Below are 16,796 nucleotides of genomic sequence, written 5' to 3'. Positions count from 1 at the left end.
GTCACAAGCTTGTAGATTGGGCTATTTTCACAGAATGTTCGCCCCCTGAATAGGGACGGTTGGGATGCTTCTATACTATAAGATTTTCAGAGTTCACGATGGCCGTCTTACCTCTGTTAGAGCGTGGAGCTGTCCTTCATGGACACACACGCCTATAAACCTGGGAGGAGCACACATACACACACACAATTGCAATTAGCAAACATCTAGATGTAACAAAAAAGGCAAATAGGAAAAGGGACGCCACAACAAAGTGCTAAAAGAACAAAACTCACAAGAAAGCACTTGTAATGTTAAGTTATACAAAACACACAAACACAATACCTGAGTATGTTGGGGTGTGAGAGTCTGTTCATGAGTTGAACCTCCCTGAGCATGTTGGCTCTGTTACTCGCCATAGTGTTCATTTTCAGAGCCATCACCTGACCGGACACTCTGTGCTGCACCTGGAGAGAGAGAGAGAGAAATAGGACAGGGAGAGAGACTCATTAAATCAAATGAATACAACAGGCGTTGACACTAAGGGTTGCCCACCTGCCCCTGCAGGCAGGTAAATAAAACTTTCTGGCAGATGGAGTTTGCTCGACCTGGCAAGTGCTCATTTGAGAGGGGATGCAACAGTCCATAAACACAACACGAGATGTTATGTCTAAAACACCTGAACGTGGCCGGAGCGCCGTCTTCTGGTCTGTGGAATGTAAAGCACCGTTTACCACGGGGCCCGTCAGATGTTTTTTTTTAATTAAGATTTTAAATGGACTTGCACCTCCACCACTGAAACAGTTCATAGGTCGAAGGGACAGTGGTGACAGAGCAACAAGGGCAACTACCAGAGGGGACTGCGAAGTGCCAACCAGATATAGTGGGTTGGCACTTCGCCAAAGTGGGCATTACCATTTAAAACTTACCTTGGGGAAGTGGGCATAACCATTTATACAACCCCTGATACATGACTAGAGGAAGTGTTGAAGGACCTCAATGTAAACAAGCCATAGGCTTCTATATAGAACAAAGCGGAGATCCGGGCACACTCAATGTTAAAAAGGAGGAAAACTATATTGAACAGACATGTTTCGACCTATACGGTCTTCATCAGGGCCATAGGCTTCCTTGGGGGGACCTTGTATTGAACTGTACTTTCCTGTGCTTCTGCAAGTTGTTAAAGTGTTCAGTCAATCAAGTGTCGCGTAAAAAGGTTTGAGACAGAGCAGGATCGTACGTGCTCTGCTGGTTTATTTCCAATGCACCCGTTTCTAAAGCCTTGTCTTTTGCAACTGTGCAAAAGTAGTCCTTTTAGCTCTTACAGCAGCAAGACTAAATATAGATTTTTTTATTTTATTGAGAGTGGTTTAAGGACAGCAAAGATAACACTTTCCACTTCAAACGTGTCTCCGCCTGTCAGCTGGTCACCACACAGGCATACAGTTTTATATATACATATTTTATTTTTAGCATATACTACCATACACTCCACACCATTTACAATCATAATGTGACATGTTGTAGTTACACGAGCAGCACACTTCATGCTACATTTGCCACAACACAGGATCATCCTTATGCTAAATTACTATGGCAATGACATTTGGCACAAAGTTATCTTGGTACTGCTGATGCCGTGCAGACAGCAGGAAGGTCATTTAAGCTCATTCATTCATTCCGCAGCAGCTTTGTTCCTACTATATGCTGCTATGGCGATATACTACGCCTGGTATGGTAACCATGGTGATACGATATGCTCCCCTTTGCGTACAATCTCTTCTGTCTGGAAGGGGGAAGCCCCCCACCCCCCCACCCCGAATACATTTAGACCTGTGAATTTGTGCAGACCGCTGCACAAACTGCGACAATGACTGTGCTGACTGCATGTCTAAGACCTACGTGTGGGGGTGTGTATGTCTGTGTGAGCGAGCACACGTGCATGCCATGATGGTACAACAGTGCATTAATGTCATGTTCACTGACGAGCGGAGGGAATGAGACTACACACTACTACACGCGATAGTGCTGTAAGCATGAAGATGGGATTAACGGGGGGGAAAGCGAACATGAAAGTTATTCGAAGCGCTTGGAACATGCATCTACGTGTGTACGTGCACGCAGGATGTAACGATCGGTTACGGCTGCTCACGTATTAATGGTGTGCATTAACACAGTGAGTGTATACGCTTCATGTGGGGGAGGGGTGCACAGGGATGAGAGGACAGAGTGGGAGAGGAGTGGGAGTCACTGGAGAGACTGAAAATAGGCAGATGTGATCCTGAAAGTGACACAGACGGGCGAGGGAGTCATTGACGAGGTTCAGTATAGGAAGCATAGAGAGCTGGCCTGGCCTGGATTCTGAACCAAGCCACAGGATCAGGATGGAGAAGGGAAATCCACAAAGCCTATTAGGGACCCGGCTAGAGTGCAGAGAGTAATGCTATTAATATACTTGTCTCGCACGTCTGGGCGTTTAACCTAGTGAGATCAGGGATACCTGCTTTCTGCCTCAAACCGCCAGTCAGTGAGAGTCAAGATCCCCTGAATTAAGTCCCCGTCCCACCGCAATACCAGACACGCTCTCCTGCTTCGACTTTGAATGAACTGGGGCTGGGCGATAGCACTTCAAATCAATATCATGATGTCAGAATTTGATGATTAATGAATGACTATTGCAAAAAGATTTAAAACAAAAAGAACTGCTTCCAAATTATTCCATTAACCTATATTAGCAAGATTACCGGTACGTTTTTGGATTTTGATGACGTCACACCATGGAAGCAAGCATTGCCTAGCGATGGGAAGTTAAAATACGGTAAAAGAAATAACAATAATTCTTAACATTTCTCGTGTTTGGGGTTTAACCCATTCTGACCGGGCACCCATTTGTGTCGGCATCATGTCGTGCTTTAGCTATTGAAAAATAGCAGATCTACAAGCTCATATCGCGCCACCGAGTGGCGCGATACGAGCTTGTAGGTCTGCTATTTTTGAAAAATCGAAGAGCGACTGACATTTTTAGAATCTGATCTCAGGTCAGAATGGGTTCATCAGACCAGTGTGTGTCCGGCGGAAACCTCGTATGAATCTGATCTCAGGTCAGAATGGGTTAATTAATACATATTCTTGAGATTTGGCATAGATTGTGTGAATTACCCAGGCCGGCCCCGATCTGGTTCCATTCTCTCTCACACACAGGTTTCTAGCACAGGCACAGATGCACAGAGAAAAGACCCTACTGTAGTAGTAGTAGTAGTAGTACAGTATTTCAGTGCTCCATCAGCCGTATAGAGTCTGCTGCCAGAACGCAGTGCAGAGGATTAGAGGCTTCATAACGGCCTGTATGATAAATCGCTGCTCTTTTCTGCTTCCACTGTACAACCGCAGATTCACTCAGAAAGCAGGGCAGAGCATACAGGGTTCATTGCAAGGAGCGTGACAAAGCACATTTTACACTTTTCCCAGCCCGATTTAACTATCAAACAACACTTTCCAAAAATAGCAACAACAGCTGAACTCACAATTATATTATTATATATGTACAACTTTGTGAGTGTCTTGTAAGCCCGTGCGGGCTGGGCATCTTATGATGTAGAACACTTTAATAAAAACTCTATCAATCTATCTATCTATCTATCTATCACAACGCGTGGGATTTGTAGATCGACTATTTTCCCCCCACGCGAGCGACACAGTCGTTCGACAAAAGTATAAATTATGGTTCAAGAAAGTGGACCGAGAGTGGATTTTCATGTGCATGCTAAAACTGTTAGCTCTGTGCCCCTCGCTCACTCTCTCTCTGACACACGCTTCACACAAAATCTCTCACACCCAGCCTATAATGCAGATGTGAGCCAAGTGCTGATGCAGCAGGTCCCAGCAGTATAGTGTGTTGCTATACTTGCTGGAGGAGCAGACAGCCTGCAGGCTGTATCACTCCATCACCGCCATTATACAGTCCAGGGCATACATGGGCAGGCCGGGGGCCACCTTCACTTAATGCAGGTTAATATCAGAAATTGAATACTGATATATTATTGATTTCAGTTACAATACAACATGAAAACGTGGCCCGCTTTAACTTCAGTCTTTATATATGTAGCTTAATGACTAGTATTAAAATGTTTTTCCTTTTTATGTTCAATGTATTTGTAATTAGTTCATAACGTGTTAATGTCTAAAAATTCTTCAGGATTTAAATTCAAATATCAAAACACGTGATCTGCTTTTTATGACAGAAATATGCAATGTGGACCTCTGGCGTGAGTGTGGAAATATAGTGGCTCTCTCCATCAAAGTATCCCACCATTAGTCCAGGGCACGGACACAGGCTTTCTCCCTCTCTCTCTCTCCCTCCCCCTCTCTTTCAGGTGTGCGTCTGCGAGGTGTGCTTGCTTTGTTTTCTCAAGCGTGCGTGCGTGCGTGCCTGCTGGGAGTCCTTGTCCGTTGGAAGAGTAGTCGAGTGGTTCTCAAACAGAGTGCCACAATATATATATACAGTAGCCTACTGTGTGCACACTTATTTACATACGTATTTACAGAGGCAAATTCTTGTGGAAAGAAAGTTCAGTCAGACAACTCAAGGAGGATGTAATATATATATTTATTGAATATAAGATAATCAATGCAATATATTTATTATGGTTTGGCGATGTATTGGATCTGCTTTTTAGGTACTCAGGTCAAGCGCATCAGTCCCAACCATAGGGACTCTGAATCCCCCGTACCTAAACAGTAGATCCAAAACGACAGGTGGTAGCTGGGGTGGAGGTGGGTGAGCACTTGTATACAGCAGCACGGGTATACAGTATAGCAGCAGCAGAATTGAGCGCAGGTTGTATGACAGCAGCACGCTGATACAGCAGCAGTGTAAGCAAGCAAGAAGGCAGAGGAATGCAAACCTCTGGTTCAAGTAGCCGGTATGAGATGGGGTGAGTGTGTGATTGGCTGAGTGAATCATGTGGATGAGAGCGTGATGCTGCGGTGGCCCAATTAACAGCCGGCGCGCTGACTGAGGTTCCCTGACTGAACTTGCTCCGCGCATGTCTACGACAGGCGCAAATGCTCATTAGTATGAAATTATGTTTTTGAGTGGTGCAACCACTCCAAGGAACAGCAATGTCTGTGTCCGCCTATGCGCCTATGTGGCCATGAGCACCAGTATATGACTATAGGGTACCAGTAGGGGCGCTGTTGTGCCAGAGAGAGATAGTATTAGTGCTGCACTGTTGCCTGCTAATGAGAGAGAGAGAGAGGGGAAGGGGGGGGGGGGGGGGGGGGGGGGGAGTTGCACCACTCAGTTCACACGGGTGTGATTTTTTCATTTTATTTGGCTTAGTAACTACAAATAAACATTTGCAAGGTGACAACCAGGCAAATGTTATCTTCTTGAAAAGATATGAATACTGTATACAATACATACATGTGACATGAGGTTTTTATTGAGTGGTGCAACCACTCCCTTACGGAGCCATGTGTGTGGGTGGGTGGCTGGCTGGGTGCGTCTGAGCACGAAAACAGCATGGTTGTTTTTCACCACATGTGTGCAACCTAACACACACACAAACACACACGCACATATTAACTGTATATATATATGATGATTTTGGGTGACCCAGTACAGTGACAGTACAGTAGAGGGACCCCCACGCGGTAACTCTGTCATTTCTCAACCGTTTCGGATGCGGGGCGGCTCGCCGGAATCGCGCCGGCACCCTGGGTGCGTTCTTGTGGGTCTGGAACTCCCCCCCCACACACACACACACACAGACACACAGAGTTGCACCACTCACTTCACACGGGTGTGATTTTCACTTTCCCTTTGGTGTGCCATGGGTACAACAGGTTTGAAAACCAACTGAAGGTGTATGTCTTTAATAGGCGTCTCCATGGAATTGTTGCATGAACACAGATACATATAAGCCCTATACACAATGGTTACTGCACTGCACTCCACCTTATGGTGCAATCAAACCGCACATGTGCACGCTCTACTGCCAGCTATCGGAGCTGAGACGGTGGTGAAGGGCACACCTCTCTCTCCTCTCAATCATGAACATGCAATGCACTCAAGTCCTCCCTAAAACATACTCCGTCTTGTAAAGTGCTGTTGTCAGCTGAAAAAGGTCACGGGCATCTTTCGCTCCGTCTCTCCCTCTCCCTGCAGTGAACATATGCAGTAGTGTCTGTAATTAGCCAGCGGCAACGATGAGACTGACGGATAAAGAAAGAGAGACATGGAGATTTAATGCATGTCTGAGACCGCGAGCGGTACAGAGACAGCTCTCTCCAAGAGGAGAGACGAAGGGGGGAGAGAGATGGAGAGAGTGGATGCGGAGAAGAGTAGAAATAGAGAGCAGAGGAGAGACAAGACATATAGGAGAGAGAATAGAAAACTGGGTTTGCGGAGCACATCGCTGCACATTGCGCTCTGCTGCTAAGGTCAAGAGTGTGTGTGGAGCACGAAAGAGAGGGAATGCATGACTACACACACAATCGCACATACACGGCATGCATACACACACACACACACACACAACAGCGGGACATTGCCAGTGGATTTTGGCACTCACACCGTCTTGTGGTTTTGTGGTTTTGGTGGCTAGGATTGAAATCGCTAGCAGCAGTCAGCTGGTGACATTTAACCCTGGCTTAATATAAACCCAGTACATCAAAAATAAACTTAAAATAAACCCCCACTGGAGGTTTCCAAACAAATGACAAACGTGAGAAACATCATTTGGGGCACAGTTCGTCTCATTGGGAAATTTGGGAATATCTGAGAGCACTTGAGGAGCTTCACTGGAATCGTTTCAGTCCTAGCTAAATATTATGCTTTTCTTTGGCATCTACACCACCGCTGTGCAAAGACGAATTGCCTCTATAATCAATGACACTTGATGTGAGCTAGAAATGGGGAGGGGGGGGGGGCTACCAAAATGAGGCCTTGCAGCTGAAAAACAGCTTCTCGTCTTCTATTGAAGCACTCAACCTCTGCCTACATCTGTGCTCTTCCTAGAACCGCCCCTCCCAGGAAAGATGACAACAAGAGTCGAAGTGTGCGTTTACATAAGTGTGTGTATAAGCGCATGCGAGTGCATGGGTGTGTTTGAAAGGAGGCGAGTGGCCAAGTACAGTCCGTCAGTGAGCGAGCAGGGAGGTCTCTCCGCTAGCTGGGCTCCTACAGAACCTGATCTCAGTTCTGTCTAGACCGGGCAGGTAGTGACCGACACACAACCCTTTAGCCTGTTGCAGAAAGCCAACATACCCCCTGCCTCTCACAGAACCCCCCCCATCCACAGTTCCACACACACACACACACACACACACATTCGCGTGCCTAAACACGAGGTCACTCCAGTTCACATGCTGCCTCCAGGAAAATATATGTTCATGCTCGTGCGCACATGCACACATTACGTCTTCAAAAACATGGCTTATTGCTTGTGAAATAGACGTTCTGTTGGAAAGAGTGAGTGAAAGCGAGTGTGCAAGCTAGCTGATGGTGGGTTAGCGTGGCCTGGGTCTTGCTGTGACAAGTAAAGGCATTCAACGGCAAATAGGACATTCAAAGAAAAAGGGAAAAAAAGCATTCTAAAACATTCCCCAACCCTCCAAGTCTTGAGCAACTTCCACGGAGAACACTTCACACACCTGAGTTGTTTGTTTACCTTTAATGGGAGGGGCTTCCCTTAAGGCTCAGCTGAGAGATTGGATTACCTGTACTCCACACCACAGTCCACAGTCACACACGCACGCACGCATGCACAGTTACACACACACACACACACCCCTCCCACGGGGAAAAACAAGCATAATGCTCATGATGAACCCCTATTCTGGGGGTGAAATTAGCCCATGTTCTAATCTAATCTAATCTACAACCTCACAATGTGTTCCGATTCTGAGTTTGAAGCACATTTGCTATAGCCTGGCTCCAGCCCTGAATCGCTATACCATTAAAAATATATGTCCTGGCGATTCTGCCTACGGCGGCGTCAGTCGAAAATCTGATCGCAGCAGCCGATTGATTGGCCATCAGCCCCGTCACTCGACAGCGTCAAACATGGCTGCCCCCACTGCGGTGAAGTAAGTAGCCTTGCCGAGCCATGGGGCCCATAGGGACAGGAGCCTATCTCCTGTTTCTGTAGCGTGAGGCAGCTTGATGTACAAGTACACCCCCTGGACATGATGCTAGTATGTCGCAGGGACTTACCCCCAATTCAAACCTTATGTGTCAAGCAGGGAGGCACTGGGTCCCATTTTAGAGTCTTTGGTATGACCCGGCCGGGGATTGATCCCCAACCTCCCAGTCTCAGGGCGGACACTCTAACCACAAGACCACTGCGGTGACTCGTATCAATCTGGCTATTAAATCAACCTATGATAAATAGTTTCTTTGCGGAAACGACAGGTTATATAAACATCATCATCCGATATATTTTACCACTATTGTTTACATGCTAGTAGCGCTCTTTGGCTGTGTTTGTTTGGTTAGCAATAACAACCGGGTTAGCCATAGCCACATGATTGACAACGTCATCTGCTTTCCTACTATTCTGATTGGTTGGTATGAACTATGAACCAATCACCGAAGACTGCCGCTTTGACAACGCCCATCCCAGAAACTGCTGCCGTGGGGAGGGCTTTCAGTCTTAACACGGGAGTCCACCAGAAACGAGGAACACAAAGGTTTAAATTAGTACCCTAGCCCCCATTTTTTTATCCGCTGATGTTGCTAACCGCATCAACACAGAGTGGGACACTGGCCGCGGCCATTTCGAACATGCGCATCCACTAACAGTCTAAGCCCACCATTCACAGCTCTGTATCTCAGAAAGGACATTGAGGGGGACGTTTCTGGTGAATACAAGGGTTTTCAACGGGCTGTAGCAGGCGGGCTGACACTCGCGGTCGGGTTTTTCCAACACCGACCGAACAACATCATCCAGGCATGACACCACACACACACACACACACACACACACACACACACACACACATCAGTTTGTCATTGTAACATTCGGTTACGGATATTTGGCTCTTCAAAGTAAGTGTTACGTGCGATAAAACCGTGGCAATACGCTACCGAGGGATTCATTAATGCTGGCGCGAATTGAGTTTAATAATGAAGGGAAACTAAATGAAAATTCAGGCTACATTTGCTATTTTGGGTGAAGAGATTTGGTTTAGCGTGAAAAAAGCAGCAGACCTGGATTACAGCCCTCGGGACCCCGGTCAACTAAGTATAATTATAGTGTATGGTTAAGACATTTTGCCTAGCGCCGAACAACTCCACTTGCATGACACACTGCAGATCACCAACAACAGGGAAATTCACAAAGACAGGCGCGCGTGCACACACAAAACACACACACACACACACAAACACACACACACACACACCTCTGCTCTGAAGTGTCAGCAGAGCAGGTCCTGACTGGAACGAGGGAGGAGAGGAATAATAAAGGGGAAAAGTGTTTTGCTAAGCCCTGGAGGTTCAAGTCAAAACTGGCACTCCATCCAACACCGCGATCCAATGGCAACAGAGTCAGACACTGTGTGTGTGTGTGTGTGTGTGTGTGTGTGTGTGTGTGTGTCTTTCTTTTAATCACAAGCATATGGAAGATGGATAAGGTTTTATGTGTGTCTTAATAATACTGCTTCTCTCCTGACATTTTATCCTCACAAGCAAGATCCAGAGTGGCACTCTTCCCCTGGATTGTATACTGTATAGTGCTGCCAGAGCTAGATGTTTTCCAGAGCTAGTCCCTACTTGTCTTGAGTAAGACGGATCCCATATCCAGACGACATACCCCCCTGCTCTTTCAGAGGACACACACACACACACTCTCTCACACACACACACGAGCAAAAGGTAGCGATCAAATGAAGCAGACACATGAACACACATGTAAAAGGGGACGTTCTACTTTGCCAATCATTGTATCAACCCCGTACACAGGTACTGGTGTCTGTCATTACCTACGCAACCATTGACATTTATTTATATCTTTGTGGTTTGCAATGTCCCTTCAGCAGACTAAAACCCCTCCCATGTGTGAATCCATTACAGAAAATGCCCACACACACACCTCACCAATACAGGCTGTACAGTAATTTAACTAATCATAGCTTTATAGGATAATTATTGTGATGATTCAATGTTTACTACGGCGAAGCATCTCACTAGTAGGTGATTCACAGACTTTATGTCCGTTTTCCACAACAACTGCAATGAGCCAATCGCGGCAAACCATTGAAGCAAACCCTGAAATTACCTGCCGTGCCCAAACCAATAATAGCATTGCAAGTTATTTTGAATTACCAGGGAAAAGCCATCACAACACACTTCACCCTGTTCCGTAGGGTTGGCACACCAGATTTAAATGAGCGATTAAGGACTCCCAAGTAGAGTATCACATTTTTGTGAAATTCTTCAATTAAACTTAACCGTTAACAATGAATTGAAATTTCTGCAGTTCCATCATTGGGCGGTTTTATGTGAATGTAATAGTGTCTGCGGCCGAGGAACACACATGTGGGCCGGTTTTAAAAGGTCCACCCTACCTTGGTAGCCACAGAAACGTCTCTGCTTTTACATGTGATGTGACATTATTTTGTGACTTTATTTTATTCCTTATAAAATATGTCATTGCCTGGCCCTGTATCTGAAATGGTCAAATCAATATTTGATTAAGGAATATAATATGCCTTTTGTATTCTTGCTATATCAGCAAAATGTAGATTTTTATGTTAGACATTGAGGAAATTAAGATTAAATAAAAAGGCCCAGGCCGTAGCGTAACGGTCTGGGCACCGGACTGGTGATCCAGTCGCGGTGTGCCGCGGGTTCAACTCCCGAACCCGACACGGCCTTTACCGCATGTCATCCCCCCATCTCTCTCCCGTTTCCTGTCAGCCTACTATCTGTCCCTTAAAAAATCAATAAAAGGCGTAAGCCGCAAAAAAATCTTTAAAAAAAAAAAAGATTAAATAAAAACAAACTCTGCTTATCAACTAACCTTTTAATCGATCGATAAGGTTATCAGAGAGAGATAAGGCTGGATATAGTTATCAATTAATGAATTGATCGATAATTCCCATCCCTAATAAATAACCAAAGTGAACAGAAGTTATGTCGAGAATGTAAATCCAAAGTTTAAAAGGAACATTGGAACAATGGTACGGTGTGATTTATTTGTGTTATTTCCATTGTGTTCTGACCAACAGTGGATCTAGGTCTGGTTTGAGCCTGATGGAAACAAAACTGGGAAACCAGCAGGAATCCTGCACATGCAGACCAAAGCAGGGTCTCACACACACACACACACAAAGTCAAAACCTGAGTGTTAATTTAACTCTAAATGGACCTGTATGGGTCCGTTCAGAGTTAAATGAACAACACTCAGGATTTTGCCGTGCACAAACACGCGGACCAGCAGGACTCTCTCTTTGAAGAATATTAAAGAAAGATGAAAAACAGCACCTGAAGGATTTGTCTTGACATGCATGCACCCTTCCTTTCTCCCAACCAGCTCCCCCACCCCCCTCTGCCTTTTGGGGGGGCTGGCGGGGGGGGAGAGGGGGGGGTAACACAATGGCACACCGGTGAGGTGAATGGTTGCCTTGCTTGCCGTGAGGCTCCATTGATCTCACATTGACGGGGGCAGAAATGGCAGGTCGCCAGAGTGTAGAGTGCAGCAGAATGAAGGATGCAGTAGCGAGGATTAACACTTCAAAGTCTACGTGCACTACAGCGTGTGCGTGAAAACTTGGCTCAGTTGAGTTTGTGTCCTTAGTTCGCAGCAAAAGGTTCTGACAGAAATCCATCGTATCTCTGAGAGGGCCGATCGGTAAACTTCTTCAGCAGACGCATTTCTATACCCTAAGGCAGTGCACAATAAGTACAGTCTGCATAATGCCATTAGGAGACAATTACACAACACGACATTGCCACCAGCTAACTTTATGGCAGTTCTCCTGAGCCGATAGCTGTGGTAATTCATTTGCATATATATGGCACGCCATCAAAGGGCGAGCCGATCAAAACCCAAGTGGCATCTCAACAGGTCAGCAGTAAACACAGTGACATTTGCATCCTCATTGGCCATTCAAAAGGGCAAAGCGGAGGGGAGGGAGTGGCTTATGAGGGCCCAGTGGCCCCTTGTGCCATTCTCTGGTTGTCCAGCCGTTTTCCTCAAGAGTATAGTATGGTCACATTAGAAGAATTGTTCAACAAACTGAACTCCAGTGAGTCCATGCCAGGTACATTTTATGATATACCAGGGGAAAAAAGGAAAAACTTTTCCCAAGTCTCCCAATGGGGATGATGTGGATAAATAATAGGCTATAGTTCCAGATTACCAGCATTAGCATACACTTATTTATGAAACGTGTTACGTGATTTGGTTCAACAGGTTTCAACAGTATATATTGCGTGCGTGTGTGTGTGTGTGTGTGTGTGTGTGTGTGTGTGTGTGTGTGTGTGTGTGTAGAGTTAAGTTCAACCACCAAGGTGTTCAGTATCTGTTAACAGCATACTGTAGGCCTACAGTAAATAAGTACTTAAGAAAGTTCTGCCTTTATAAACAAAGAGCAGACAGACAGTGTAGGAAGGTGAGATGTGTTCTACTGGTCACAATGAGTTCCCAAGCTAGGAAATACTTTTACGGCAGACTTGATGGGGAATGTAAATAGACGCCGTAGGGCTTTAAAGTGCGCACACTTGACTTCGCCCCTCCTCGTCCTCCTCCTCCCGAGCAGTCCGCGATGGAGAAAGGTCGACGCGGAGCAGGAGGGAGCAGCAGAGGGGGTTAGTTAAGGTTTTGATGCTTGGGCCTGTATATAACCGCAAGATGGCTCAGGTATGTTTTTCTTGTCAGGACTTGGGCATTATTCCTATACATTTCAACACATAGAAATACTAGCGCGGCACACCATAGGAGGACAGCTTAACGAGAATAACAACCAATTCCTTCTATAGAGCCCCGACTGACGACAGATTTTTCTGGATTCTCAAAAGGTCGGTGGATTACCGATGTTTTTCGTAAAACATTATGCAACCAAGCAATGATTGTACACGTTCCCTCTTCAGAAGGCCCATATTGTTTTAAAGTTATACATTAGGGTTATATGCACATTAAAAGGTTTTCTTTTGTAGATGGATTATTTTTGTCTCACAGATCCGGCCTTTAATGATGCAATTTGTTCCTTAGGCTCATTATATTTTATCTCCCATTTCTTTTATCTCTCACAAGCACTTTATGAGGCAGTTCAAAGAGCCGAGAGATGCTGGTCCCAACAGAACAGAGTAGGGTTACCAGTACACTGTGCCCGGATCTAGCTGTCCTGACTGGATCACTTACACCAAAACACTGTGTTCCCCATCCATGACATGTGGGTCAGTGGCGTATGGCGGGTCATCATTAGCAGGGTCAATGAAGTGTAGGTTTCCAACATGACGCCATCGGTTAAATCCTCACTAATCCCACAGCAACATGACTGTTCTCTGCTCGTCTAATTTGGGATGTTTGTTACCAGAGAAACCACTTGTTTTCTTGATGGGGAACTAGCAGACAGTCATGTTTTGGGGGGAATTTGTTCAGCTGACTGACTGGCATGATTTCTGGTCGTCATGCGGTCTCCGACACTCTGACCATAGCTACCAAATTGTGTTCTTAATCAAGTCACTATAACTGGATACTTAGCCAAAAAAGCTTCAAGGAAGTAACTTAGTGGGTGGGCCCAAAGAACCTTTAGTATTTGAGTAAAAACACAATTCAGCTAGCTCCAATAAATATCTAGATTCTAGCAACCTGAGCTCCAATCTAAATTGTGGACTGTAGTATATCCACTTAATGGTGCTTCTAACACAGACCCTAACCCGGCCTACACCTACGGTAATCGAATGCTTGCCCCAAAACACACTGCCACATTTTTCTTGCGGACCACTGACTGAATTAGAACTGGGGCGAGCATGTTTTGGAGCGAGTGTTCTTGTATTCAACCCTACTGCTACTACTGTAATGTAGGATCTACACTACAGTACCCACCATGTGCATGCTCCTAACACAGGACCTCACTCACGTTTAGTTTTGCAGGCCAGGGGTTAAAGGTATATTCAGTGATTTCACTCAAAAAACCTTAGGTTTCGTTTTTGGCTGGGACCTAAGCCTTTCATCCAATCAGGATAGAGAGCCAAAAACGAAACCTAATGTTTTTTGACCCCCAGGGGTTAACTGGGGACAGGGAGGAACTCCTTATATGGTCAGCACACTCTATAGTAGAGATGATTATCACAACAAAAGAAAAAAATAAGTGATATTTGAATTAAGTGAAATCACTGAATATACCTTTAACTAACATAAACTGCTAGTAAATTGTCATTCTTCAGTTCATAACTATCATGCTGTCATAATACACACACACACACCCCTCACCTTGAACACCTCCGAGAAGAACCCGGCACCGATCTTCTCGCAGATGAAGTCGTCTATGCGGGCCAGGCTGGACACGGCGCTGCGCAGGGCCCGGTACGACGAAGGCCTGATCCGGTTGGGTCCATGGACGCTGTGGATGAGCGGCTCTCCTGATCCCTCCTGCTCCGCGTCGACCTTCTCCATCGCGCGGACTGCTCGGGAGGGAGGACGAGGAGGGGGAAGTCAAGTGTGCGCACTTTAAAATCCAGCCCTACGTCTATTTACATTTCCCATCATGTCCGCCGGCCGGCCGCGGCGGTGTGCGCAGGGGTTCCGATGGCCAAAGTCAGTTGTTTATTCCAAATATCACTACTACTGTGGGAAGTCCGGTTTATAATTATAGGCCGTTAAATTCCCCCAGCTGTCAAAAAAAAAGTCCCTGCCCGCTCTCTGGTTTATTTCGTCAGACTAGGCGACCGCAGCGTGGCGGTGGGTGAGCGGTGGTGCACTGGGTTTAATTCCGTCATGCCTTGGAGCAGTGGAAGGCTCGGTGTGGTGGTTCTGAAGTGCGCAGTATATTAGGCACCACCACCAGCGTGTAGAACCACAGGGTTCCGCCGTCTTGGCCAAGCTGGTCGCCCCGGGTTTCCTTTCCCTCTGCAAGAGTAGAGCTCCCCTCCCGTTCCGTTCCACCAATTTAATCCACCGTTTCCCCGTCGGTCCGTCCGCTGTCTCTCTCTCCTCTGCTGCAGATCACTGCGGTCACACGAGAAAAAATACAAACACGAATGTCACTGACTCACTGTAGTTAGAATTAAATGCATCGCGACGTTTATTCTGGTGCACTTCTTTAACACGGCACTATTCCGGTTATCTAGCTGTGCAATGCTGAGAGCGTCTGTTCCGCAGCTGACCCGTTTTCTGCCTGCACTTCACACGCGCTGATCCAATAATCACCTGCTGCCAGTAGCCTGCCTATTCATTCATTCATCTTCCGATCGCTCCATCAATTGGAAACAGCACGTATAAGATAGATAGGTCAAATGCATGTTGCGTGTGTTGGATCATGCCTTCTAGTCAGTGTATCGTGACACATTCTCGCTCGACTGCGGCTCCGGCTCGTAAATAATGCATGATAAACTGATCTGAGTTTGAGGGTTCATCTGTCACCGAAGTCCCACCGGATACACAGACACACAGACACACACACAGACACACACACACACACAGACACACACACAGCCTACAACAACACATGTCATCATTAGACCGAGGGCTTTATGAGTCAACAACAGGAGCGCATCATAAACCAGTGCGAAGCAGCACATGCATTGCGTATATTATAGCCTATGCATTTGACTTACCTGGCCTCCGTCCTATCCTATGGTGATAAGATAACCACCACCACGCACGCTTGTCCTCGGTGTGCTCCGCCGCCGTTCAGGGTGTCGTGTCCAGTTACCGAGGGCATTTATTTTACTAATTAATCATCTTTGTGCACCTTTGGACCGAGTCACCGCCCGGCGTTTCGTTTTACCTCCGCGGCGCCGCCTCTCAGCAGCGTTTGTTGTGCGGCTTGTGTTGCATCGCATGGAGGAAGCAAGCACTGCACAGCACACACACACGGCACAGCGGAGACTTTTGGTGTGTGTGTTTTATTGGTGGAAGCGTCTAGGCTGGGCGGATCCACACGTGATCACCGCAAAAATGCACCTGCGGGGGCGCTTAAATGCGTGTCATTCTCACCTATGCCTAGCGCTGAAGGCAGGCTGTATTATTATTATTAATAATAATAATAATAATTATTATATATATATATATATATATATATATATATATATATATATATATATATATATATATATATATATATATATATATATATATATATGCATATGTTCTGGGAATGTCCCAGGCCAGGGTCAAGACATTCTGGTCTCGGGTAGCTAGGACCTTATCTGAATTGTTTGCAATCGAGGACTCGAGGTACCATGTCTCCCTCAGATTTTGTTGTTAAATGATGACTCCACATGGGATGTGGGGGGGGGGAATTTATGTAAATAATTGTTTTGAAATTACTTTGTTTTAAAGAAAAATCAATAAACATATGTTTTAAAAAAAGAAAAAAAAAAAGATGACTCCACACTCTCCTTACCAGTCACTAAAAAAAGTATTCTTTGCTGGAGTTACTGCTGCAAAAAATCTCCTTGTGTAGATGGAAACCTCAAAACGCATAGTCTATTGAAGCACTTACAATTACAGATGCTGTAGAAAAGGTCAAAGCACAACTATGTCATATTTTGTATGTATTTGGTTAGAATGGGTAGGGTTTAAAAAAAGGCAAGAGTTTGCTCTGGTGCACTGGCCTAAAAGTGGGTCCTTAAAAACTGCTAA

At 45.7% G+C, this 16,796-nt stretch overlaps 1 protein-coding gene across 1 annotated transcript in view; it reads right to left on the bottom strand.

Annotated features, from left to right (window-relative positions):
• tesk1b (testis associated actin remodelling kinase 1b) overlaps nucleotides 1-16,021 on the bottom strand; it is a 30,288-nt gene extending 14,267 nt beyond the window's left edge. The window contains exons 1-4 of the mRNA XM_083788522.1: nucleotides 15,767-16,021; nucleotides 14,424-15,158; nucleotides 325-446; nucleotides 112-160 (exon numbers count right to left, since the gene is read on the bottom strand). Of these exons, the coding sequence (XP_083644648.1) occupies nucleotides 112-160; nucleotides 325-446; nucleotides 14,424-14,606 (354 nt within the window). The 5' untranslated portion in view covers nucleotides 14,607-15,158; nucleotides 15,767-16,021. The remainder of the gene's footprint in view (nucleotides 1-111; nucleotides 161-324; nucleotides 447-14,423; nucleotides 15,159-15,766) is intronic.
• Nucleotides 16,022-16,796: the final 775 nt, after the last annotated feature.

This window comes from Protomyctophum parallelum (genome assembly GCF_964188405.1).
Source record: "Protomyctophum parallelum genome assembly, chromosome: 18".
Lineage (NCBI taxonomy): Eukaryota > Metazoa > Chordata > Actinopteri > Myctophiformes > Myctophidae > Protomyctophum > Protomyctophum parallelum.
Note: the sequence above shows the minus strand (reverse complement) of the source record. Positions and strands in the feature narration are given on the sequence as shown.